General features: G+C 39.9%; 1 protein-coding gene across 1 annotated transcript in view; it reads left to right on the forward strand.

The window, feature by feature from the left end:
• Positions 1–26559, forward strand: part of PSMF1 (proteasome inhibitor subunit 1) — a 57163-nt gene that overhangs the window by 10514 nt on the left and 20090 nt on the right. The window contains exon 4 of the mRNA XM_079899084.1: positions 9535–9717. Coding sequence (XP_079755210.1) covers positions 9535–9717 — 183 coding nt within the window. The remainder of the gene's footprint in view (positions 1–9534; positions 9718–26559) is intronic.

Raw genomic sequence — 26559 nt, forward strand, 5'->3', positions numbered from 1 at the left:
AATTCCCTCAAGCTACCTCACCTGTCTTTTTGACATGTCACCATGTCAGAGCGTTTTCACACTTCCTGGCACAATAAGGTGTTCTGCCCTCACCTTGTACTTTACTTGCCCCTGCCTTGAAACCAGGGATTTTTCTAAGGAAACATGATTTCTGTTGGTGGGTAATAGTTTCCAAAATCTGGGCCCTGAGTGTGCTCATTAATATGAAGGATGTCATTGCTTTCAGGCTTTTTCAGAGAACAGAGCTAGGAAACTTTCCTGGAGGTTTTTTTTTTTTTTCCTTAACATTTCAAACTGATACTTTTATTTTTAATCTAACACTGCAGAATTTGTATTCTCTTATTCTGTACTTGTAACTCCCTTCTGTGTTGAGAACCCTGATGCCCAACAGCCTCAAAATACTTAACTCATTTGTTTGATTCTAAAATACACACAGATAGTTTTTGAACTGCTACATCAGTGCCGACCAAGAACAGATCTACTAAGTAAAGTCACAAATACAATTTCTTTCCAGTTCTTTTTGTCCTTTGACTGTGTCCCACTGAGCATATATATTGTCAGAGTATTGTGTTCAAAATGTATTTAGATTTAATGCTTGTTGGTCCATCAGTGTAATGAAATTATCTGTTTGATAGCTAGTTGGGCCCATTTGTTTCCACTTTATTCCATTTTGGGGACTTTATCCCCATCCTCATTGACCTCTTCAGGGTTTTGGAGGAAGCCTGGCATCACTATAAATTCAGTCGTGAGACCTGCCTGGAAACCCTGTTGGATTTAATTGCATCTAATCAGCGATAACCATCTTTAACCCGCTCCACTTCTCTCAGACTTCGGACAACCTGCCCGCATCATTCTGGCCACCCCTCTTTGTCTCCATCCTTCTTTCATACATCCTCTGTGTGAGGAGATCCCAACTTCCACTCCTGGTCATCACCCTCCAGTCAGTTTCCCACACAGCAGTTGGACCAGCGTTTTTAAAACACAGATCAGGTTATGATTAAAAGTCTTGCTTGGGGGCTTCCCTGGTGGCGCAGTGGTTGAGAGTCCGCCTGCCGATGCAGGGGACGCGGGTTTGTGCCCCGGTCCGGGAGGATCCCACATGCTGCGGAGCGGCTGGGCCTGTGAGCCATGGCCACTGAGCCTGCGCGTCCGGAGCCTGTGCTCCGCAACGGGAGAGGCCACAACAGTGAGAGGCCCGCGTACCGCAAAAAAACAAAACAAAACAAAACAAAAGTCTTGCTTGAAATCCCTCAGTGATACCACCTCACACATGTTAGGAAGGCTACTATCAAAAGAACAAAATAACAATTAGTAAGGATGTGGAGAAATTGGAACCCTTGTACACTGTTGGTGAAAATGTAAAATGGTACAGCAACTATGAAAAATGGTGTGGTGGTTTCTCAGAAAAATAATTACCATATGATCCAGCAATTCCGCTTCTAGACATAAACCCAATAGAACTGAAAGCAGGGTCTCAAAGAGATAATTGTGCACCCACGTTCATAGAAGCGTTTTTCATAGTAGCCAAAAGGTGGAAGCAGTGTAAGTGCCCATGAATACCTAGGACAGATGAACGGATAAACAAAATGTGGTATATACAGACAATGGAATATTACTCAGCTTTAAAAAGGAAGGAAATGCTAACAAATGCTTCAGCATGGATAAACCTTGAGAACATTGTGCTAAACAAAATAAGCCAATCACAAGACAAATTCTATATGGTAATATGTATATGAAGTACCTAGAATAGTCAGACTCATAGAGACAGAAAGTGAAATAGTGGTTGCCAGGGACTGGAAGAGGGGAGAACAGGGAATTATTGTTGAATGGGCACAGAGTTTCAGTTTTGTAAGAGGAAGTGTTTTGAAGATAGGTGGTGGTGGTGATAGCACAACAACGTGAATATACTTAATACTACTGAACCGCACGCTTAAACTGGTTACAGAGTTGGTAAATTTCTTACAAATTAAATCTAAAAAAGAAACCCCAAACCCTTCAGTGAGTGTTCATTTCTCCAGGGATGAAGAACAAAATCCTTGATGAGGCCTAAAGCCTAGGGCCCAGCCCCTCTAACCTCATCGTTTGCCACTTCCCACTTAGTTCCGGTGTCTCAGCTGTGGTGCGTGTGCCTCCTCCCTCTTCAGCGCTCTCCCCTTGGCCGAGAGTGCTCTCCCCAGCCTCTTCCCACGGCCAACTACTCTTCTTCCTTCAGTTTCCATTTAAACATCAGCTCCTCAGAGAAGCCTCCCCTGCTCCCCCCATGTTTGAACCTTTTAAGCATTTAATAAGTGGGTATTTTATGATTAACTGCCTACTAGCCTGTGATCTCCTTGAGGGCAGGATCTGGGTCTTTTTCACACAGTAGACAAAGGAATGAAGGAGTGAAGTGAGGCCAGGCCTGGCCTTGGCAGAGCTGCTTTTCTGGGTGCTGTCCACACCATGACCCTACCTCACCCCTTCAGAGGGTAAAGGGAAGGACACTGAGAGTGTGGTCTCTCTCTTGACTTTTTCATTCTGGAATTCCATTGGGAGAGCAATTGACAAAACCTCTGGAAAAACCCAGGCCTGTACACCAGGCTGGTCATGCTCCTGAGAGCATTTAGTCCCCTCAGCAATACTGAGAGAGAAACGGTGATAACCGTTTTTTTTTTTTAATTAACATTTGTTGTTTTGTGTGTGCTTGGGGGAGTGTGTTTTGATTGCTGTAAAATGACATAGTAGGACTATGAGAATGAGATGAAATGTCAGCACAGAGTGCTTAGTGCTGGGCCCAGCCCTTCATGAATATGCAAACGGAAAGAAATCTGATCACAAGGAATCATCTCCGTGGAAACTGAGGCTCAGAGAGCTGGGGTATAGATCTCTCTCCTGATCATAAGGCCCTCCCTCTCCTCTGCCTTTCTGGCAGCAGCACTGAGCTGCCTGCTTCTGGCCCCCTTCTACCATCTGGCCCTCCTTGTTAGGTCGTCATGGCATGTCATGTCTGTTCTAGGTAGAAATCTGTGCCCCTAGTTGAGCAAACTGATTTGCTAAGGAATATAAACCTGTTCCTTTCTGTCATGCCTCTACTATGTTAGGATGACAGGCTGTCTTTTGCTACTACCAAAATGGCAGTTCTCCTAAGGCTTAGAAATCATGCGAGAACGTCTCCTTCAGGACTTAGTAGTTTTTTAATCAGACCTGAGTTCTACAGGTAAACCTTTTGCATAGGGAGATCAGAGGGCTTCCACCTGTATCACACACAGTTCATCTGACTGAAAGGAAAGAGGACTTAGATATATCCCCGCTACCCAACTTGGTCAGGGAAGCAGCATGGTGTACAAAGTTCTGTGTTCTAAGTAGGAACCTGATCTTTGTAGGGATGTATGGACCACAGGCCCTTAGAACTTCTAAACCATTGCAGGTATTACACTTTTTAGTCATGGAACTCTTTATTCAAGCACGCATAATATTCCATTGTCTGTATTGACCATATTTTGTTTATCCGTTCATCTGTCCTAGGTATTCATGGCCACTTACATTGCTTCCACCTTTTGGCTACTTTGAATAATGCTTCTTTGAACATGGGTGTACAATTATCTCTTCATGTTCTTTAGGATTCTGGAGGAAAGAGTAGGGACAGCAAATGGAGGTCCTTGTGCCCTATCCACTTGGCTTTCTCCATTGCCCTTCCTGGGCCCCCTTCCATGCCAGAGAAGCCCTGAAACCACTGATCTAGTCTAATCTCAGTGATTTTATGGTTATGTAATAAGTGATTTTTTAATTAAACTTTTTATTTTGAGATAACTGTAGACTTACATGCAGTTGTAAGTTGTAAGGTATAATACAGAGAGACTTGTATCCTTTATACATTTTACCTTTATACATTTCACCTCAATTATAACATTGTATAAAACTACCTTAAATATTAATAGTAAGGATATTGACATTGATACACTGACAGTAAGTATTTCCATCACCACAAGTATCCTTCCTGATGCTTTTTTATAGCCACACCCACTCCCCCTCCCCACCCTTCACCCCCTGGCAACCATCATTTATTCTCCATTGCTAAAATTTTGTCTTTTTTTTTTTTTAATTTTTATTGGAGTATAGTTGATTTACAGTGTTGTTTTAGTTTTAAGTGTACAGCAAAGTGAATCAGTTATACATATATATATATACACACACCACTCTTTTTTTAGATTCTTTTCCATATAGGTCATTACAGAGTATTGAGTAGAGTTCCCTGTGCTATATATATTAGGTCCTTATTAGTTATCTATTTTATATGTAGTAGTGTGTGTATGTCAATCCCAGTCTCCCAATTTATCCCTCACCCCGCCGATAACCATGTTTGTTTTCTACATGTGTGACTCTACTTCTGTTTTGTAGATAAGTTCATTTGTACCATTTTTTTAGATTCCACATCTAAGTGATATCATATGATATTTGTCTTTGTCTGACTTACTTCACTCAGTATGACAATCTCTAGGTCCATCCATGTTGCTGCAAATGGCATTATTTCGTTCTTTTTTACAGCTGAGTAATATTCTATTGTATATGTGTGCCACATCTTCTTTATCCATTCCTCTGTCGATGGACATTTAGGTTGCTGCCATGTCCTGGCTATTGTAAATAGGGCTGCAGTGAACATAGGGGAGCATGTATCTTTTTGAGTTATGGTTTTCTCTGGATAGATACCCACAGAGGGATTGCTGGATCATATGGTAGCTCTATTTTTAGTTTTTTAAGGAAGTTCCATACTGTTCTCCATAGTGGCTAAACCAATTTACATTCCCACCAACAGCGTAGGAGGGTTCCCTTTTCTCCACACCCTTTCCAGCATTTATTGTTCGTAGATTTTTTGATAATGGCCATTCTGACCCGTGTGAGGTGATAACCTCATTGTACTTTTGATTTTTGTTTCTGTAATGATTAGTGATGTTGAGCATCTCTTCATGTGCTTTTTAGCCATCTGTATGTCTTCTTTGAAGAAATGTCTGTTTAGATCTTCCACCCGTTTTTTGATTGAGGTTTTTTTTGATATTGAACTGCATGAGCTGTTTGTATACTTTGGAGATTAAACCCTTGGTCGTCTAGTCATTTGCAAATATTTTCTCCCATTCTGAGGGTTGTCTTTTTGTTTTGTTTATGATTCCTTTGCTGTGGAAAAGCTTTTAAGTTTAATTAGGTCCTACTTGTTTATTTTTGTTTTTATTTTTATTACACTAGGAGACGGATCAAAAAAGATCTTGCTGCAATTTATGTCAGAATGTGTTCTGCCTGTGTTTTCCTCTAAGCGTTTTATAGTATCCGGCCTTACATTTAGGTCTTTATTCCATTTTGAGTTTGTTTTCATGTATGGTGTTAGGGAGTGTTCAAAAATGTTATATAAATGGAATCATACAGTATGTAACTTTCGGGATTGGCCTTTCTCACTCAGCATAATACCCTTGTGATCCATCTGAGTTGTTGCATGCATCAATAGTTTGTCCCTTTGTCTTGCTGAGTAGTATTTCATGGTATGGTAGGCATGGCATTTCACAGTTTGTTTAACCATTCACTAGTTGAAGGACATCTGAGTTGTTTCATTTTTTGCTATTACGAATAAAAGTGCTATGAACATACATGTACAGGCTTTTGTGTGGACATATTTATTTCTCTACAATAAATGCCAAGAGTTCAAAGGTAATTGCATGTTTAGTTTTTTAAGAAACTGCCAAACAGTTTTCCATAGTGTCTGTACCATTTTACGTATCCACCACCAGTGTATGAGTGCTAGTTTCTCTGTATCTTCACCAGTTTCTGGTGTTATCGCTATTTTTCATTTTAGTTATTCTGATGTATAGTAGTATTGCATTGTGGTTTCAAATTTGCATTTCCCTGATAGCTAATGACAGTTCCTTGTATATTTCAGATGCAATTCCTTTGTTGGATGTTGGTTTATAAATGTTTTCTCCCAGCCTGTAGTTTGTTTTTTCATTCACTTAACAAGGTCTTTTGCAAAGCATAAGTTTTTAATTGATAATAGCTATTTGATAAATTTTTGCTTTTATGGATCAAGCTTTTGGCGTCAAGTGTAAGAACTCTTTGCCTTGTTTTAGATCTCAAAGCTATTCTCCTGTTTTCTTTTTCTAAACATTTTATAGTTTTATGTTTTACATTTAAGCCTGTGGTCTATTTTAAAGTAATTTTTGTATAAGTTGTGAGGTTCATTTTCTTGCCTGTGGATATCCAGTTGCTCCAACACCATTTGTCATTGAATTGCTTTTGCAACTGTGTCAAAAATCAGTTGTCTGTACTTGTGTTGGTTTATTTCTGGGTTCTCTTTTTTTTTCCATTGATCTTTGTGTCTGTTCTTCTGCCAGTGTCACACAGTATCTATTATTGTAACTGTGTATCAGTAGTATACCTGAATATTGAGTAGAGCCATTCAAGATCGCCCAATTCTTCTTTGTCAAGATAGTTTTCACTATTCTTGAGTCTGTGCCTTTCTGTATAAACTTTAGAGTAAACTTCTCTTTGTCCATAAAAAGCCTTGCTGGGATTTTGATAGGATTTGCATTAAACTTACAGATCATTAAACCTAAAATGGAAAAAGTTGACATTTTTACTATGAATGTGGTATGTCTCTCCATTTATTTAGGTCTTGCTCTGTTTCTTTCATCATCATTTTATAATTTTTAGCATATAGGTCCTGGACATGTGTTTTGTTCTTTTCGGGTGTGAGAGGTGATTATAAATGGTGTTCTGTCCTTGGTTTTGATTTTCAAATGTCCACTGTTAGTATATAGAAATGCAGTTTATTTTTGTGTGTTGATCTTTTATCCTGTCACCTTGCTGAATTCGTAGTGTTCTTGGAGGGGTTTTTTTGGTAAATTCCTTGGGAATTTCAAGGTAGACTGGCATGTCATCTGCAAATAGGAGCAGTTTCATTCCTTGTTTTCTAATCTGTGTGCATTTTCTTTGTCTTGCCTTACTGAAGTGGCTGGAACTTCCAGTATTATGTTAAATAAGAGTGGTTAGAGAGAACATCCTTACCTTGTTCCCAGTCTTAAAGACAAAGTACTCAGTCTTTCATTACTAAGTATATTGTTAGCTGTAGTTTTTTTGTAGATGCTCTGTATCATGTTGAGGAAGTTCTCTTCTATTCCTGGTTTGTTGAGAGTTTTTATCATGAATGGATTTATCGTGTTGGATTTTGTCAAATACCTTTTCTGTATCAATTGATATAACCATATCATTTTTCTTAGCTTATTGATATGTAGGGATTTGTAACTATTGAACCAGCCTTGCGTACATACAATAAATCCTATGGTATTAAGTCTTTTATATATTTTTGAATTTAATTTGTTAATATTTTGTTGAGCATTTTTGCATCCAAGTTCATGAGAAATAGTGGTCTGTAGTTTTTTGTTTGTTTTTTTTTTTAAATTTTATTTATTTATTTATTTTTGGCTGTGTTGGGTCTTCATTTCTGTGCGTGGGCTTTCTCTAGTTGGGGCAAGCGGGGGCCACTCTTCTTTGCGGTGCACGGGCCTCTCACTGTCGTGGCCTCTCTTGTTGCGGAGCACAAGCTCCAGGCGCGCAGGCTCAGTAGTTGTGGCTCACGGGCCTAGTTGCTCCGCGGCATGTGGAATCTTCCCAGACCAGAGCTCGAACCCGTGTCCCCTGCATTGGCAGGCAGATTCTCAACCACTGCGCTACCAGGGAAGCCCTGTAGTTTTCTTTTTTTTGTACTGTCTTTGTCTGGATTTGATATCAGCATAATACTGGCCTCATAAAAATGAATTGGGAAATGTTCCCTTCTCTTGTATTTTCTGGAAGTGACTGTAAATTGGTGTTAATTCTTTAAATGTTTGGTAGGCTTCTCCACTGCAATCATGTGGACCTGGATATTTCTTTTGGGGGGTGCTTAAGTAGGAATTGTGTTACTTTAATAGAACTATTCAGATTATCTATTTCATTTTGCCTAAGTTGTTACAGTTCGTGGTTTTTGAAGAATTAGTCTATTCTAAGTTGTTCAATTATGTTGTTATTAGTATTCTCTTATCCTATCAGTGGCAACAAATTTGTTATAATATCCCATTGCATTGATATTGGTGATTTGTGTCTTCTCTCTTTTTATGTTTGCTGCTCTTGCTGGAAGTTTATCAGTTTTGTTCATTTTTTGGAAGAACCAGTTTTTTGTCTTTTTAATTTTCTCTTGTTTTTCTGTTTTCTCATTTATTTATTTTTATTCTTTATTATTTCCTTATTTCTGCTTGCTTTTGGTTTAATTTGCTCTTCTTTTTCTAGGTTCTTGAGGTTAGAATTTAAATTGTTGATTTCTTTCCTCTTTTCCAATGTAAACATTTAGTGCTATAAAGTTTCCTCTCAACACTGTTTAGCTATAATCTCATTTAGCTATAATCTCACATAATTTAATATGTTGTACTTTTATTATTATTCAGTACTTTGTATTTTTTTCAAGACTTCCTCTTTGATCCATGGATTATCTAGAATTGTATTGCTTAACACCATGTATTTAGAGACTTCCTTCCAGTTTTGATGCTTAGTATGATTCCATGTGGTCGAGGAACATACTCTGTATGATTTCAGTTTTTTTTTGACATTTATGAGGTTTGCTTTTTTTAACTTATTTTTTATTGAAATATAGTTGAATTACAATGTTGTGTTAATTACTGCTGTACAGTAAAGTGATTCAGTTATACATGTATATACATTCTTTGTCATATTCTTTTCCATTATGGTTTATCACAGGATATTGAACGTAGTTCCCTGTGCTATACAGTAGGACCTTGTTTATTCATTTTATATATACTAGTTTGCATCTGTTAATCCAAACTCCCAATCCAACCCTCTCCCACCCCCCCTCCCCCTTGGCAACCACCAATCTATGTCCCTGATTTATACGGTTTGTTTTTTGACCCCGGATATGGCTCATTTTAAAACACCAGGTTTTTAGGAACTCTGTGGAGTCCTGCCCACTCCCTGTTACCTCAGTCTGCCTCAACACTTCAGCTATAGCTCACATTGCTTGTCTCTCACCAGCAGAGAAAAAAGGCCTAGAGCAGCCTTCCAAGGGCCCCTGAGTTAGTGACAGAATTGGACATTAAGCCCTGAGAGCCCTGCCTGCTTGGACTAGGAACCTGGTTCATCATCCCCATGGAGACTTGCCTTCCATGACCCCTCCCATGACATGTGATGAACACACAATGAGGCTGAGGGTGGGGTGGGGTGGGGTGGGCAGGGTACAGAGGAATAGCCAGTCTAGGCCCTGTGCCCCTACACCCTCACCGCTTTCTAATGGGGTGGTAAACGAGAAGGGGCAACTCAGATGCCTAAGAAGCTTAGGCCCAAATCTCGGAGACAACGCCAGGCTGTTACTCCCATCACCCAGGTCCGCCGGGCAGCCCGTTCCCACCCTTGCAAACAGTCCAAGCGTGACGCCAAGAGCTATCAGCGCCGCCGCCGCCGCCGCCGCCGAAATACTATACGCAGGGTTGCCAACCAGCTGCAAGCAGTTGACACCTCGTGTCCTTCCTGCAGGGTCTACAAGAAGAGTGAGGAACTTCGGTCTCGTCTTGTGTCTGGGATCATCACACCTATCCATGAACATTGGGTCAAGGCTAGCGAAAGTCCCCAACAGGAGTTTCCCCCTGCCACTGCCAGAGAGATTGACCCACTCCGGATTCACCCACACCACCCACATACCAGCCGGCAGCCTCCCTGGTGAGTACAGAGCCCACAGTGGCAGCCCATGCCTCTGAAGAAGGAGTCCAGCCATGACCATCTTGCCACTTGACCCCCCTCTGGCCCCCATGTGTCTTCAACAGAATTGTCAGAGTCTTGGTATATGGAGATAGAAAGTGGAGATGTAAGTGGAGCAGTGAGTTCTTGTACTGCTACTAGTCACCCCAATAACCCAGCATCCTAAGGCTGCCTGCCTCCTTTCTAGAGGCCACACACAGCCTCTGAGTCTGCCCAAGGGTCAGCGCCTCTGAGGCGTGTGTGCAGTCCTCCAGAGTTGCTGCCCAGGTAGTTCAGTTTTTTATTCCAGAGCTCTTTGTATGTGCAGGACCCTGGACCAGGCTTTTGGGGAAAATGTAGAAATACTGGAAGTTCCTGGAGGGAATATGTTCCCAATGTTCCCTTTCTTTGCCTTTCACTTCATTATAGTCCCCTGATCTCTTTTACAACTTGAAAACTTTGCCAAAACAGCATGAGGTATGAGCAGGTCATATACAAGGTCTTTGCAGATTAGGATGGCAGCACTTAGGACTGGAGACTTCTGCTCTGAGGGAGAAGACAAGGACCAGGGACACCTTAGTCTCTGGTTGAGATGGCATGTTCCAGTTTGGAGTCCACAGTGTGGTAGTAATGGTGGGGTTGTGGGGGAGGGCTCACTGTGCGGCCATAGTAAGCACTCAATAAGGGTTAGCTGCCATTGTTAAAAATGACTCTGGTTTGCAATTATATACCTTTGGTTAATTAAATAAATAGGAAATTTGTTTACTATAATAAGTAATAATTGGCAAGTCTCTGGCAACCTTTGGAAATATTGGGTTCTGTGGGGAGAGTGGAGGATAATAAAAAGTGGTTGAAAGGTTGGGAACAGCTTGTCTGATTTAACCTCTTTATTTAAGATGACCTGCCTTAGGTCACTAGCCACTAATAAAGAGACAGAGCCAGGGCTGGGGGTCCAGGTGTCCTCACTCCAGCACAGTGCTCTGTTGTGATGCAACCAGAATATGGTGGGAAGATTTAAGGGTAAGCCCTGGACAGCAATCAAACTGGGGGAGACTTTTAGACCTTAAGTAGATAGTAATTCTCAGGTCTCTCAGATTCACTTCCTATTTCAAAACAAATATTCTCTGAAGTCTCCTTCACTGTCTCAAAATGGAATTCATAGATGATCTATGAAACTGTACCAAATGGACAGTTTCAAAAAGGATCAGTAGAAAGTCCTGACTATAATATAAATGAGAAATAAAAAGTGAGTAATTAATAAGATAATGTGTGTTTCATTGTGTAGATGCCTGAGCATGATTACACTGGAAAAGATAGGCATTTGCACTTGTATATGGAATTATTTTGAATTCGACAGTAACAAAAGCAGGCACGTGCTATGTTATAGTTACATTTCTGGAAAAATTTTTATTGAAACAGTATAAAAATACTTTGTGTTCACATATAAAATGGCCTTAGACTAACTTATGGTAGGTAATTTTATGTAGGCTTTACATCTCTATGAATGTCTAACAAGACTTTGGCAAGTTGTGTAGGATGTAGATTATTCATTATGTGGAGCTCTACTGTGGATTATAGAGCATGAAGCATCTTTGGTCTTTGCCTATAAATGCTATAAGCACTCTCCAATCACTGTGACAAACAAAAACACCCCCGGGGCTTACACAAAAACACCTCCAGGGCACCTGGAGACTCTGCCATCCTAATTGGGAATCACAGACCTGAATCTGGAATTATGAAGGTAAGAAATCCTAGCCTTGGAAGAACAGAAAGAATGAGAAAATCACCATATTGCAGCTTCTACTGAAATAATGTAGTGACTAGGCACAAATTGTCAGTGGTTGCTAAAACCATTAGGTAAAAGGTTGATGAGCAACTTTATAATGGATGAATCAGACTGATAGCACCTGAACCCATAGGTCAATCTTAACACTAAAAGTGGGACAGCCAGACTTTGTGAATTCTAATATAATGCAATAGTAGGTTCACAACAACATGAATCTAGATTGAACTCCCAGTTTAAAAGAAGCATGAGAGGTAGAAGAATGAGTTAAAAAGACACATGAGGATACATGGGTTCCAGCCAATGTATGGAACATGAAAAATTTTTACAGGATTAATTGATCTTGTTTTTTTTCATCAAATAATGGCATGGGGAGAAAAGGGAGAGGGGGCTTGTTAATTAGAGTCTTATCAACTAAATCCAGTGTTGGACTTTGTATTGATCTTGATTCAAATAAACTAATTCTAAAATTATTTTTGAGATATTTGGGGAAATTTGAACAGGGACCAGGTATTTGATAATGTTACTGCTAATTTTCTTAGGTGACATAATTAAATTCTGGTTATGTTAAAAAAAAAAAGAAGTCTTTGTCTATTGTATATATATAATTTTATTAACTGAAATATTTAAGGGTGAAATGATGTGTCTGGGATTTGCTTTAAAATAATTTCACCCCCTAAAAGAGTGAGACATTGGGAAATGAGTGTAGGGGAAATAAGAATGGTAGAATATTTTGTTTTTTAATTTATTTATTTTTGGCTGCTTTGGTTCTTCTTTGCTGTGCGTAGCTTTCTCTAGTTGCAGCGAGCGGGGGCTACTCTTTGGTGCGGTGCATGGGCTTCTCATCATGGTGGCTTCTGTTGTTGCGGAGTACAGTCTCTAGGCACGTGGGCTTCAGTAGTTCTGGCACACAGGCTCAGTAATTGTGGCTCGTGGGCTCAGTAGTTGTGGCTCGCGGGCTCTGGAGCACAGGCTCAGTAGTTGTGGCGCATGGACTTAGTTGCTTCACAGCACGTGGGATCTTCCTGGGCCAGGGCTCGAACCTGTGTCCCCTGCATTGGCAGGTGGATTCTTAACCACTGTGCCACCAGGGAAGCCCAGAATGGTAGAATACTGATAATTATTGAAACTGATTGGAAAGGTACATTGGTGTTCATAAATTAGACTTTGTACTATTTTTTGGTCCCTTTGAAAATTTCCTTAATAATGAGTCTTTTATTGATACCAATCCTTCAGAAATTCTTCCAAAAAATAGAAGAGGGGGCTTCTCTGGTGGCGCGGTGGTTGAGAGTCCGCCTGCCGATGCAGGGGACACGGGTTCATGCCCCGGTCCGGGAAGATCCCACATGCTGTGGAGCGGCTAGGCCCGTGAGCCATGGCCACTGAGCCTGCGTGTCCGGAGCCTATGCTCCACAACGGGAGAGGCCCCAACAGTGAGAGGCCCGCATATCGAAAAAAAAAAAAAAGAAAAAAAAAAGAAGAGGGAGGAACACTTCCCAACTCATTCTGTGAGGCCAGTATTACCCTGATACCAAAACCAAAGACATCACAAGAAAAGTACAAACAAGTAGCCCTTATGAATATAAATGTAAAAATCCTCAACAAAATACTAGCAAAAGAAATCCAGCAACATATAAAAAGGGTTATACACCATGACCAAATGAAACTTACTCCAGGAATGTTTGGTTTAACATCTTAAAATACATCAGTGTAATATACCGTATTAATATAACAGTAGACAAAAAACACATGTTCATCTCAATAGAGAAAAAGCATTTGACAAAATCCAACACCCTTTCATAATAAAAGCATTCAACAATAGAAGGAGACTTTCTCAACTCCCAAAGCACACAGCTAACATCCTACTTAATGGAGAAAGATGGAATTCTTTCCCCGTAAGGTCAGGAACAGGATAAGGATATCTGCTATTGCTACTTTTCTACAACATGGTACTTGAAATTCTAGCCAGCATAATCACTCAAGAAAAAGAAATTAAAGGTATCCTGATTAGAAAGTTAGAAGGAAAGCAATCTTTATTTGCCAATGACATGGGATCCTGTATATAGAAAATCCTAAGGAATCCTTTTTAAAAACCTTCTAGAGCTAATGAATGAGTTCAGCAGCATGACATGATGTAAGATCAGTAAACAAAAATCAATTGCATTTTCTATACACCAGTAGTGAACAATCTGAAAATGAAATTAAGAAAATAATCTCATTTGTAATAACCCCCAAAGGTATAAAACACTTAAGAATAAACTTAACAAAAGAAGTACAAGACTTATATACTGAAAACTACAAAATGTTGCTGAAAGAAGTAGGAAGATTTAAAGAAAAAGATATCCAGTGTTTCATAGATAGGGAAACAGTATTTGGCAATACTCCCCAAATTGATCTGCATACTCAGTGCAATCCCAATCAAAATCCCAGAGTTTTTTTGTTTGGTATGGGGTAGGGGGGTTGGAGGAGGCTTGTGCGTGTGGGTTTTTCTGGTAGAAATTGGCAGGCTGATCCCAAAATTCATATGGAAATGCAAGGGAACCAAAATAACTAAAACAATCTTAAAAAAGCAAAGTTGGAGGACTCACAGTTCCCAACTTCAAAACTTATTACAAAGCTACAGTAATTAAGACAGTGTGCTATTGGCCTAAGGATATGTAAAGCAAGGGAGTGGAATTGAGAGTCCAGAAATAACCCGTACATTCATGGGCAATTGATTTCAACAAGGGTGCCAAGACAGTTCATAGGGGAAACAGTAGTCTTTTCAAATGGTGCTGGGACACTGGATATCCACATGAAAAAGAATGAAGTTGGACCCATTCTTCAAACTATACACAAAAATTGACTCAAAATGGATCATAGACCTAAGTGTAAGAGCTAGATAGGACTATAAAACTCCTAGAAGAAAACTTAAGAATAAATCTTTATGACCTTGTATTAGAGGTGGTTTCTTAGATACAACACCAAAAGCACAAGCTACAAAAGAAAATATAGATGAATTGGACTTCAACAAAAATAAAACCTTTTGTTGCATCAAAGAACAGTATCAAGAAAGTGAAAAGATGGCCCACAGAATAGGAGCAAGCATTTACAAATCATATATCTGACAAGAGACTTGTATCCAGAATACATAGAGAACTCTTGCATCTCAGTAATGAAAAGACAACCCAATTTTAAAAAGGTTAAAGGATTTGAATGGACATTTCTCCAACTAATATGTACAGGTGGCCCATAAACATGTGAAAAGATGTTCATCATTAATCATTAAGGAAGTGGAAATCCAAACTACAATGATATACTACTTGTTTGTGCACATATTCATGTACAACCTTTGTACATGAATGTTCATAGCAGCATTATTCATAATAGCCGAAAAGTGGAAACAACCTAAATGTCCATCAACTGATGAATGGATAAAGAAATGTGATATATGCATACGATGGAATATTTCAGCAATAAAAAAGGATGAAGTACTGATACTGATACACGTCACAACATGTGTGAACCTTGGAAACATTATGCTAAGTGAAAAAAGCCATTTATGTGAAATGTCCAGAATAGGCAGATCCATAGAAACAGAAAGTAGATTAGTGGTTGCCAGGAGCTGAGGTGGAAGGATTAGCGAGCATGAATGGGGAATGACTAATGGGTACAAGGTGTTTTTTTAGGGTGCAGAAAATGTTCTAAAGTTAGAACATTAGAACACTGTGAACATCTAAAAACCATTGTTAAGTGGCTGAATTTTATGATACATGAAATATCCCAATAAAGATGTAAAAAAAAAATTGAAAGGTCCTAACCTTGGCTTAATTGGAAATGTGAATATATAACAATAGAAATGAGGCTCTCAGGATCAAACTATAAGAGAACTGATAATAATCGCCCATGATTGAGACTTTTGTATTTTTCCTTCAACTAGAGGGTGGTTTGGTAATACCTAAGAAATATTTTATGGGACCAACATTATACTAGCAAAAGGATTCTTGCCCCCTAAGAAACAAGGCAAGGATATCCACTCTCACCAGTCTTATTAAGCATAGTACTGAAAGTTTTGCATTTGTCTTTCTTAAGGCAAGAAAATGAAAAGGCATATAGGTAAGAAAGGAAAAAGTAAAAGTTTATATTCACAGATGACATAATGCTCTATATGGAAAATCTCAAGGAATCTACCCCAAAAAATAATAGCAAAGTTGCAGGATGCCAGTTCAACATTCAGAAGTCAATTATATTTCACTATATTTCAGTAAACACGTGGAAACAGACATTTAAGATACAATACCGTTTACAATCACTGAAAAAAATACTTGGGTATAAATCTAACAAAACATGTTTAAGACTTTTATGCTGAAAACTGTAATCAAAGAAGACCTAAATAAGTGGAGAGACATAAGATGTTCAAGGACGGAAGACTCAACATAGTAAAGATGTCAAATACTCCACAAATTAGCTTACTAGTTTAATTGAATTGCTATAAAAAACCCAACAAAAATTTCTGTAGATAGAGCAAGATTATTCCAGAAGTTATCTGGAAAGGCAAAGGGATTTGGAGTAGCTAAAACAATTTTGAAAATGAATAAAGAGGGAGAAATCACTCTACCCAATGTTCAGGCTTATTATATAGCTACATTAGATGGATGGACTCATAGATCAATAGAACAGAATAGAGAACCCAGAAATAGGCCCACAGACATATAGCCAGTTGACTTTTGACTGGGGTGCACAAGCAAATCAATGGAGCAATTGGATAGTCACAAGCAAAAATAAGAGCCTTGACCTAAACCTCACACCTTAAATCCAGTTTAACTCAAATTGGATCATAGATTTAAATGTAAAACTTAATATTACAACACTTTTAGAAGAACTCAAAGGAGAAAATCTTAAGGATCCAAGGCTTGGTGAAGAGTTCTTAGATATGACTATAAAAGCACAAACTATAACAGAAAAAAAATCAATAAATTGGACTTCATCAAAATTAAAAACTTTTGTTCTGTGAAAGACCCTGTTAGAATAAAAACATAACCTACAGATTGGGAAAGAATGTTTGCAAACCACATATCTGGCAAAGGAATTGTATCTAGAAAGATAATCTTAAAACTCAACAGGTTAAAAAAATGAACAATCCAATTAGAAAATGAGCAAAGGATATGAAGAGATGTTACACTGAAAAGGATATACAGATGGCAGATAAGCACAGGAAAATGTGTTCAGCATTACTGGCCATTGGGGAAATGCAAATTAAACCACAGTGAGATACTTCACACCTATTAGAAAAGCTGAAATGAAAGTAATGATACCAAATGCTGGAGAGGGTGCAGAGAACTGGGATCTCTCACACATTGCTGGTGGAACATAAAATGGTACAGCTACCCTGGAAAATTGTTTGGCAGTTTTTTAAACTAAACATACACTTAATGGTAAGACCCAGGAATCACACTCCTGGGCATTTATCAGATATGAAAATTATGCCACACAAAAACCTATCCACAAATGTTCATAAATAGCTTTATTTGTAATAGCCAAAAACTGGAAACAACCTGGATGTCCTTCAATTGGTGAATGATTAAACACACATCCATTCCATGGAATACTACTCAACAATATAAAGGGATGAATTGTTGATACACAAAACAGTTACATGGATCTCAAGGTCATCAGGCTGAGTGAAAAAAGCCAATTCCAAAAGGTCACGCACTGTATGATTCCATTTATATAATATTTTTTGCAATAACAAAATTATAGAGGTACTAAACAGACTAGTGTTACCAGAGGTTATGGATGGGACAGGGCTGTGGGTGTGTTAATAAGAGGGGATAGCATGAGGGAGATCTTTGTGGTGGTGTAACTATTGGGGAAAACTGGGTGAGGGTACACAGGATTTCTCTGTACTACTTTTCCAACTTCTATTTCAAGGTAAAAAAGTTTATTTTAAAGTTTAGATGCTGAGGAGTCACGTAGGTTCTTAAGTCCACCGTATTTACTGAGCTCACTATATGCGGGGCACTAGATCTCCCGCTGGGTGCTTCACAAAGGCCAATGATGCCATTCATGCTCCTGCTCTTACCTCATCTCATGGGGATGAACAGGATACTTGGGAGCGCGTAGGAAGAGGAACCTGAACCACACTTGGTGTTCAGGGAAGGCTTCCCTAAGAAGGGACTCACCTCCAAGCAGGAGGAGATGTTAGCCAGGCAAAGAGTAGGGTAGAATGGGTGCTCCAGCCTGAAAGCCTGTCCTGTGCAGAGCCCTGGAAGGACAGGTGGTGTGGTTAGAGCCGGGCAGGGGTACAGTGGTGGTGTTCCTTTGGTTGGCTAAAACTCCTGGCCCCCTAGCCCTGGCATTCATCCCATCTTTGACAATACTACCACTCAGTTATTTTTTGTCTAATTGCAAGATTATTGGCTTTTTCCAAGTGCATATCCCCTTTGCTCTACTTTTTCACCTCTTTGTATCTGTATCACCCGGACCTATGCCTTGCACATTTTTGGTGAATTCTGTGTTCAGCAACTGTTCGCCTCTGGGTTCAGCGATCCCTGGGCCTGGGCTCCTACTCTTGAGGCATGTGCTCTCCCTCTGACGTGGGAGACAGGTGAGTAAATAAGAGTGCCATTGCAGAGGTTAGCACAGAGATCCTTCATAGGTAACCTAGGAAAGGCTTCTTGGGGGAGGTGCTGCCTGAGCTGTGTCTTCACGGGGAAGAGGAGAACTATTCCTTAAGCTCCTTTTCTTTTTTCCTTTTCATGTGTCTGAATTATTTCCTAAGATTCCTTTCGTGGGGAGGTTGTTCCAGGTTGAGACCAGCAGGCCAGAGGCATCAAGGTCTGAAAGCGTGGGACTGTCCCTGAATTTTGTCTAGAGAAAGAATTCATGTCAGAATCCTAGGATATAACAGCTGTGAAGGTACATGAATCTTCCCCCATGGGCAGTTGGAAACCATTGAAGGATGCTGATGAGAGAGAGTGTTAGTGTCTTTGGCTCAGGATCCTGGTGGATTGGAGGGAGTGAGGCAGAGGGCCAAGCCTCATCACTCCTGTATACCACTCTTAGCAGATGGGACTTGTTCCCTTCTTTCTGCTACCTCACCCACCTCCCATGTCAAGAAGAGAGTATTATATGGCAGTTAGCAGCACAGGCTTTGGAGGTTGATCAGCTGGGTTCAAACCCTGGCCTTGTAGCTTTGCCTGTCTCTCAGTGAGCACAGTTAGCCTTGGTTTTCTCATCTGCACCTTGGGAATTATTATACCTGTCTCAGGTTTCTTCGCATGGAATATGATGATGTCACGTATTGAGCTCATGGCTCAAAATATAGTAGATGCTTAAGAAATACTCCATGGATCCTATTCAGGTAGCAAGCAGAGATGAGAACAAGACTGAAGGTATAATGACTAGAGGGTTTCCCGAAAGAGAGAACCTCTTTTATTTTTTAAAATACATAGTCTGTTCCTCCTAGAAAAGGATTTGATGCTGTGGAACCACTTAGATGTGAGAGTATCGACCCAGAGGGTGTGCTGGGCAACTACATTTAGGCCCAGGACCTTTATGGACATTGTTTCCTCTGTCATCACGTTGGCCACCACTTATCGAGGATAGGAGAAACTGCCATTTCTTGGCTGTCCACTATGTGTTGACCACCATACCAAGTGTTTCCATTTATGGTTGCTCATCTTCCAGGCGGTCCTACACGGAAATCAGCAGCATCCCTACTTTTACAGAGGGGTATACAGTGGATAAGGGAGGTAGCATAACTTCCCAGAATTATCTAACTGAGGGGGTGAAGACTGGGGTTTGCCCCTACATGGGACTCAGAAGCTTATGCTTTCCCCATTGCACCCTTCAGTGTTAGTTCATGTAATCAATTTGTGTACAAGTTCAGTGTAGTGAGTGCACACTGATGATGGAGAAAAATCCATCCCCTAACCCCCCTCAGTTTGATCTTTCTTAGGCAAGCTTATCTCCCGGGACTGGAACACTGAACTAGAAGATGAGGCGGAATGTTTAGGAGGCTTTTTGTCAGCCACTAGCGAATTGACAGGTCTTGCCTCTGTAGTCCCCTTCACTCTCCACCCCCACCCATTGCAGCCTCCTTCCTCTGTCAGCACAGATGCCTATAATGACGACTTCTTTGTGAGAGCCCCATCACTACCATGTTGCTGGGCAACCAGCCACTCATACTTTCACCTTTTTGTTTTTCCCACAAATGCCAGATTTAAGGGTGGGGCCTTAGGGCAGGAAGAAGGGAAAGGAGAGCAGAGGGCCCATCTGGCTGCTGCAGGTTGTTAATTACCCTATCACTGAACAGCCTTAGTTTATATTCTGAGTAGGAAACAACAGCCTCTGCCCCTTCCCATAGGATACAGTTCTGTGTCTCACCCCTCACTTTCCACACCATATTGCCTATCCCACACCTGGAAACCTCCAGATGCTAACTGAAGTTGGGATGTCTTGCTTCACTAAGTGTGTGGTGATGTGTGTCCAGACCTTGTCAGAGGCTACTGGTGTGATGCTGGTATAGATGGAGAGGATATTCCATTGTGATAGAGAATTGAGGGTGAAAATTAGGTCTGTTCTACTCCTGAGATCTCTAGGGAAGAAATACTGAAAACAAGCCATCTCTAAGGGAAGTTTTTTTCATCTAAGCCTAACTTTTTGTTGTTGTTGTCATTACAATTCTAACCCATTTCCCTTTGCTCCATCTGTCCTCAGTCAGGAGACTGTATGCCCCAAATCTTGTTCTTTGTTTTGAAAAATCAAAATTTCCTATGCTTAACCAGCTTTGCTAAAACTAATCCTTAAATATAAAGCTCTTATTTCTGTCATTCAGAATTTATTTTTAATCCCATTCACTCTTTATCTTTACATATTTTCTAAATGTTCCCAATATTTGTGTTCCACATTTTCTTTTTCTTTTTTTTTTTTGTTTTTTTTCATTTTAACATCTTTATTGGAGTATAATTGCTTTACAATGGTATGTTCGTTTCAGCTTCACAACAAAATGAATCAGTTATGTATATACATATGTTCCCATATCTCTTCCCGCTTGCATCTCCCTCCCTCCCACCCTCCCTATCCCACCCCTCTAGGCGGTCACAAAGCACCGAGCTGATCTCCCCGTGCTGTGCAGCTGCTTCCCACTAGCTATCTACCTTACGTTTGGTAGTGTATATATGTCCATGCCTCTCTCTCGCTTTGTCACAGTTTACCCTTCCCCCTCCCCATAGCCTCAAGTCCATTCTGTAGTAAGTCTGTGTCTTTATTCCTGTTTCACCCCTAGGTTTTTCATGACATTTTTTTTTCTTAAATTCCATATATATGTGTTAGCATACGGTATTTGTCTCTCTCTTTCTGACTTACTTCACTCTGTATGACAGACTCTAGGTCTATCCACCTCATTACAAATAGCTCAATTTCGTTTCTTTTTATGGCTGAGTAATATTCCATTGTATATATGTGCCACATCTTCTTTATCCATTCATCCGATGATGGACACTTAGGTTCTTTCCATCTCTGGGCTATTGTAAATAGAGCTGCAATGAACATTTTGGTACATGACTCTTTTTGAATTATGGTTTTCTCAGGGTATATGCCCAGTAGTGGGATTGCTGGGTCATATGGTAGTTCTATTTGTAGTTTTTTAAGGAACCTCCATACTGTTCTCCACAGTGGCTGTATCAATTTACATTGCCACCAACAGTGTAAGAGGGTTCCCTTTTCTCCACACCCTCTCCAGCATTTATTGTTTCTAGATTTTTTGATGATGGCCATTCTGACTGGTGTGAGATGATATCTCATTGTAGTTTTGATTTGCATTTCTCTAATGATTAGTGATGTTGAGCATTCTTTCATGTGTTTGTTGGCAGTCTGTATATCTTCTTTGGAGAAATGTCTATTTAGGTCTTCTGCCCATTTTTGGATTGGGTTGTTTGTTTTTTTGTTATTAAGCTGCATGAGCTGCTTATAAATTTTGGAGATTAATCCTTTGTCAGTTGCTTCATTTGCAAATATTTTCTCCCATTCTGAGGGTTGTCTTTTGGTCTTGTTTATGGTTTCCCTTGCTGCGCAAAAGCCTTTAAGTTTCATTAGGTCTCATTTGTTTATTTTTGTTTTTATTTCCATTTCTCTAGGAGGTGGGTCAAAAAGGACCTTGCTGTGATTTATGTCATAGAGTGTTCTGCCTGTATTTCCTCTAAGAGTATTATAGTGTCTGGCCTTACATTTAGGTCTTTAATCCATTTTGAGCTTATTTTTGTGTATGGTGTTAGGGAGTGATCTAATCTCATACTTTTACATATAGCTGTCCAGTTTTCCCAGCACCACTTATTGAAGAGGCTGTCCTTTCTCCACTGTACATTCTTGCCTCCTTTATCAAAGATAAGGTGACCATATGTGCGTGGGTTTATCTCTGGGCTTTCTATCCTGTTCCATTGATCTATCTTTCTGTTTTTGTGCCAGTACCATACTGTCTTGATTACTGTAGCTTTGTAGTATAGTCTGAAGTCAGGAAGCCTGATTCCTCCAGCTCCGTTTTTTATTCTCAAGATTGCTTTGGCTATTCGGGGTCTTTTGTGTTTCCATACAAATTGTGAAATTTTTTGTTCTAGTTCTGTGAAAAATGCCAGTGGTAGTTTGATAGGGATTGCATTGAATCTGTAGATTGCTTTGGGTAGTAGAATCATTTTCACAATGTTGATTCTTCCAATCCAAGAACATGGTATATCTCTCCATCTATTTGTATCATCTTTAATTTCTTTCATCAGTGTCTTATAATTTTCTGCATACAGGTCTTTTGTCTCCTTAGGTAGGTTTCTTCCTAGATATTTTATTCTTTTTGTTGCAGTGGTAAATGGGAGTGTTTTCTTGATTTCACTTTCAGATTTTTCATCCTTAGTGTATAGGAATGCCAGAGATTTCTGTGCATTAATTTTGTATCCTGCTACTTTATCAAATTCATTGATTAGCTCTAGTAGTTTTCTGGTAGCATCTTTAGGATTCTCTATGTATAGTATCATGTCATCTGCAAAGAGTGACAGCTTTACTTCTTCTTTTCCGATTTGGATTCCTTTTATTTCCTTTTCTTCTCTGATTGCTGTGGCTAAAACTTCCAAAACTATGTTGAATAAGAGTGGTGAGAGTGGGCAACCTTGTCTTGTTCCTGATCTTAGTGGAAATGCTTTCAGTTTTTCACCATTGAGGAAGATATTGGCTGTGGGTTTGTCATATATGGCCTTTATTATGTTGAGGAAAGTTCCCTCTATGCCTACTTTCTGCAGGGTTTTTTAATCATAAATGGGTGTTGAATTTTGTCAAAAGCTTTCTCTGCATCTATTGAGATGATCATATGGTTTTTCTCCTTCAATTTGTTAATATGGTGTATCACGTTGATTGATTTGCGTATATTGAAGAATCCTTGCATTCCTGGAATAAACCCCACTTGATCATGGTGTATGATCCGTTTAATGTGCTGTTGGATTCTGTTTGCTAGTATTTTGTTGAGGATTTTTGCATCTATGTTCATCAGTGATATTGGCCTGTAGTTTTCTTTCTTTGTGACATCCTTGTCTGGTTTTGGTATCAGGGTGATGGTGGCTTCGTAGAATGAGTTGGGGAGTGTTCCTCCCTCTGCTATATTTTGGAAGAGTTTGAGAAGGATAGGTGTTACCTCTTCTCTAAATGTTTGATAGAATTCACCTGTGAAGCCATCTGGTCCTGGGCTTTTGCTTGTTGGAAGATTTTTAATCACAGTTTCAATTTCAGTGCTTGTGATTGGTCTGTTCATATTTTCTATTTCTTCCTGGCTCAGTCTTGGGAGGTTATACCTTTCTAAGAATTTGTCCATTTCATACAGGCTGTCCATTTTATTGGCATAGAGTTGCTTGTAGTAATCTCTCATGATCTTTTGTATTTCTGCAGTGTCAGTTGTTACTTCTCCTTTTTCATTTCTAATTCTATTAATTTCAGTCTTCTCCCTTTTTTTCTTCATGAGTCTGGCTAATGGTTTATAAATTTTGTTTATCCTTTCAAAGAACCAGCTTTTAGTTTTATTGATCTTTGCTATTGTTTCCTTCATTTCTTTTTCATTTATTTCTGATCTGATTTTTATGATTTCTTTCCTTCTGCTAACTTTGGGGTTTTTTTGTTCTTCTTTCTCTAATTGCTTTAGGTGCAAGGTTAGGTTGTTTATTCGAGATGTTTCCTGTTTCTTAAGGTAGGATTGTATTGCTATAAACTTCCCTCTTAGAACTGCTTTTGCTGCATCCCATAGATTTTGAGTCGTCGTGTCTTCATTGTCATTTGTTTCTAGGTAGTTTTTGATTTCCTCTTTGATTTCTTCAGTGATCACTTCGTTATTAAGTAGTGTATTGTTTAGCCTCCATGTGTTTGTATTTTTACAGATCTTTTCCTGTAATTGATATCTAGTCTCATAGCATTGTGGTCGGAAAAGATACTTGATACAATTTCAATTTTCTTAAATTTACCAAGGCTTGATTTGTGACCCAAGATATGATCTATCCTGGAGAATGTTCCATGAGCACTTGAGAAAAATGTGTATTCTGTTGTTTTTGGATGGAATGTCCTATAAATATCAATTAAGTCCATCTTATTTAATGTATCATTTAAAGCTTGTGTTTCCTTATTTATTTTCATTTTGGATGATCTGTCCATTGGTGAAAGTGGGATGTTAAAGTCCCCTACTATGAATGTGTTACTGTCGATTTCCCCTTTTATGGCTGTTAGTATTTGCCTTATGTATTGAGGTGCTCCTATGTTGGGTGCATAAATATTTACAATTGTTATATCTTCTTCTTGGATCGATCCCTTGATCATTATGTAGTGGCCTTCTTTGTCTCTTCTAATAGTCTTTATTTTAAAGTCTATTTTGTCTGATATGAGAATTGCTACTCCAGCTTTCTTTTGGTTTCCATTTGCATGAAATACCTTTTTCCATCCCCTTACTTTCAGTCTGTATGTGTCTCTAGGTCTGAAGTGGGTCTCTTGTAGACAGCAAATTATATGCGTCTTGTTTTTGTATCCATTCAGCCAATCTGTGTCTTTTGGTGGGAGTATTTAGTCCATTTACATTTAAGGTAATTATCGATATGTATGTTCCCATTCCCATTTTCTTAATTGTTTTGGGTTCGTTATTGTAGGTCTTTTCCTTCTTTTGTGTTTCTTCCCTAGAGAAGTTCCTTTAGCAGTTGTTGTAGAGCTGGTTTGGTGGTGCTGAACTTTCTCAGCTTTTGCTTGTCTGTAAAGGTTTTAATTTCTCCATCAAATCTGAATGAGATCCTTGCTGGGTAGAGTAATCTTGGTTGCAGGTTTTTCTCCTTCATCACTTTCAATATGTCCTGCCACTCCCTTCTGGCTTGCAGAGTTTCTGCTGAAAGATCGGCTGTTAACCTTATGGGGATTCCCTTGTGTGTTATTTGTTGTTTTTCCCTTGCTGCTTTTAATATGCTTTATTTGTATTTAATTTTTGACAGTTTGATTAATATGTGTCTTGGCATATTTCTCCTTGGATTTATCCTGTATGGGACTCTCTGTGCTTCCTGGACTTGATTAACTATTTCCTTTCCCATATTAGGGAAGTTTTCAACTATAATCTCTTCAAATATTTTCTCAGTCCCTTTCTTTTTCTCTTCTTCTTCTGGAACCCCTATAATTCGAATGTTGGTGCGTTTAATGTTGTCCCAGAGGTCTCTGAGACTGTCCTCAGTTCTTTTCATTCTTTTTTCTTTATTCTGCTCTGCAGTAGTTATTTCCACTATTTTATCTTCCAGGTCACTTATCCATTCTTCTGCCTCAGTTATTCTGCTATTGATCCCATCTAGAGTATTTTTCATTTCATTTATTGTGTTGTTCATCATTGTTTGTTTCATCTTTAGTTCTTCTAGGTCCTTGTTAAATGTTTCTTGCATTTTGTCTATTCTATTTCCAAGATTTTGAATCATCTTTACTATCATTATTCTGAATTATTTTTCAGGTAGACTGCCTATTTCCTCTTCATTTGTTAGGTCTGGTGGGTTTTTATCTTGCTCCTTCATCTGCTGTGTGTTTTTCTGTCTTTTCATTTTGCTTATCTTACCGTGTTTGGGGTCTCCTTTTTGCAGGCTGAAGGTTCGTAGATCCTGTTGTTTTTAGTGTCTGTCCCCAGTGGCTAAGGTTGGTTCAGTGGGTTGTGTAGGCCTCCTGGTGGAGGGTACTAGTGCCTGTGTTCTGGTGGATGAGGCTGGATCTTGTCTTTCTGGTGGGCAGGTCCACGTCTGGTGGTGTGTTTTGTGGTGTCTGTAGACTTATTATGATTTGGGGCAGCCTCTCTGCTAATGGGTGGGTTGTGTTCCTGTCTTGCTAGTTGTTTGGTGTAGGGTGTCCAGCACTGTAGCTTGCTGGTCGTTGAGTGAAGCTAGGTGCTGGCTTTGAGATGGAGATCTCTGGGAGATTTTCGCCGTTTGATATTATGTGCAGCTGGGAGGCCTCTTGTGGACCAGTGTCCTGAAGTTGGCTTTCCCACCTCAGAGGCACAGCACTAACTCCTGGCTGCAGCACCAAGAGCCTTTCATCCACACGGCTCCTTAATTTGGGATGATTGTTGTCTATTCAGGTATTCCGTAGAAGCAGGGTACATCAAGTTGATTGTGGAGCTTTAATCCACTGCTTCTGAGGCTGCTGGGAGAGATTTCCCTTTCTCTTCTTTGTTCTCACAGCTCCCAGGGGCTCAGCTTTGGATTTGGCCCCGCCTGTGCGTGTAGGTCCCCGGAGGGCGTCTGTTCTTTGCTCAGACAGGACGGGGTTAAAGGAGCCGCTGATTCGGAGGCTCTGGCTCACTCAGGCCGGGGAGGGGGGGGGGGGGGTAGGGAGGGGCACTGCGTGCTGGGTGGGCCTGCGACGGCAGAGGCCGGCGTGACGTTGCCAGCCTGAGGTGCGCCGTGCGTTCTCCCGGGGGAGTTGTCCCTGGATCCCGGGACCCTGGCAGTGGCTGGCTGCACAGGCTCCCCGGAAGGGGGGTGTGGATAGTGACCTGTGTTCGCACACAGGCTTCTTGGTGGCGG

This window comes from Stenella coeruleoalba (genome assembly GCF_951394435.1).
Source record: "Stenella coeruleoalba genome assembly, chromosome: 15".
In the NCBI taxonomy this organism is placed as follows: Eukaryota; Metazoa; Chordata; class Mammalia; order Artiodactyla; family Delphinidae; genus Stenella; species Stenella coeruleoalba.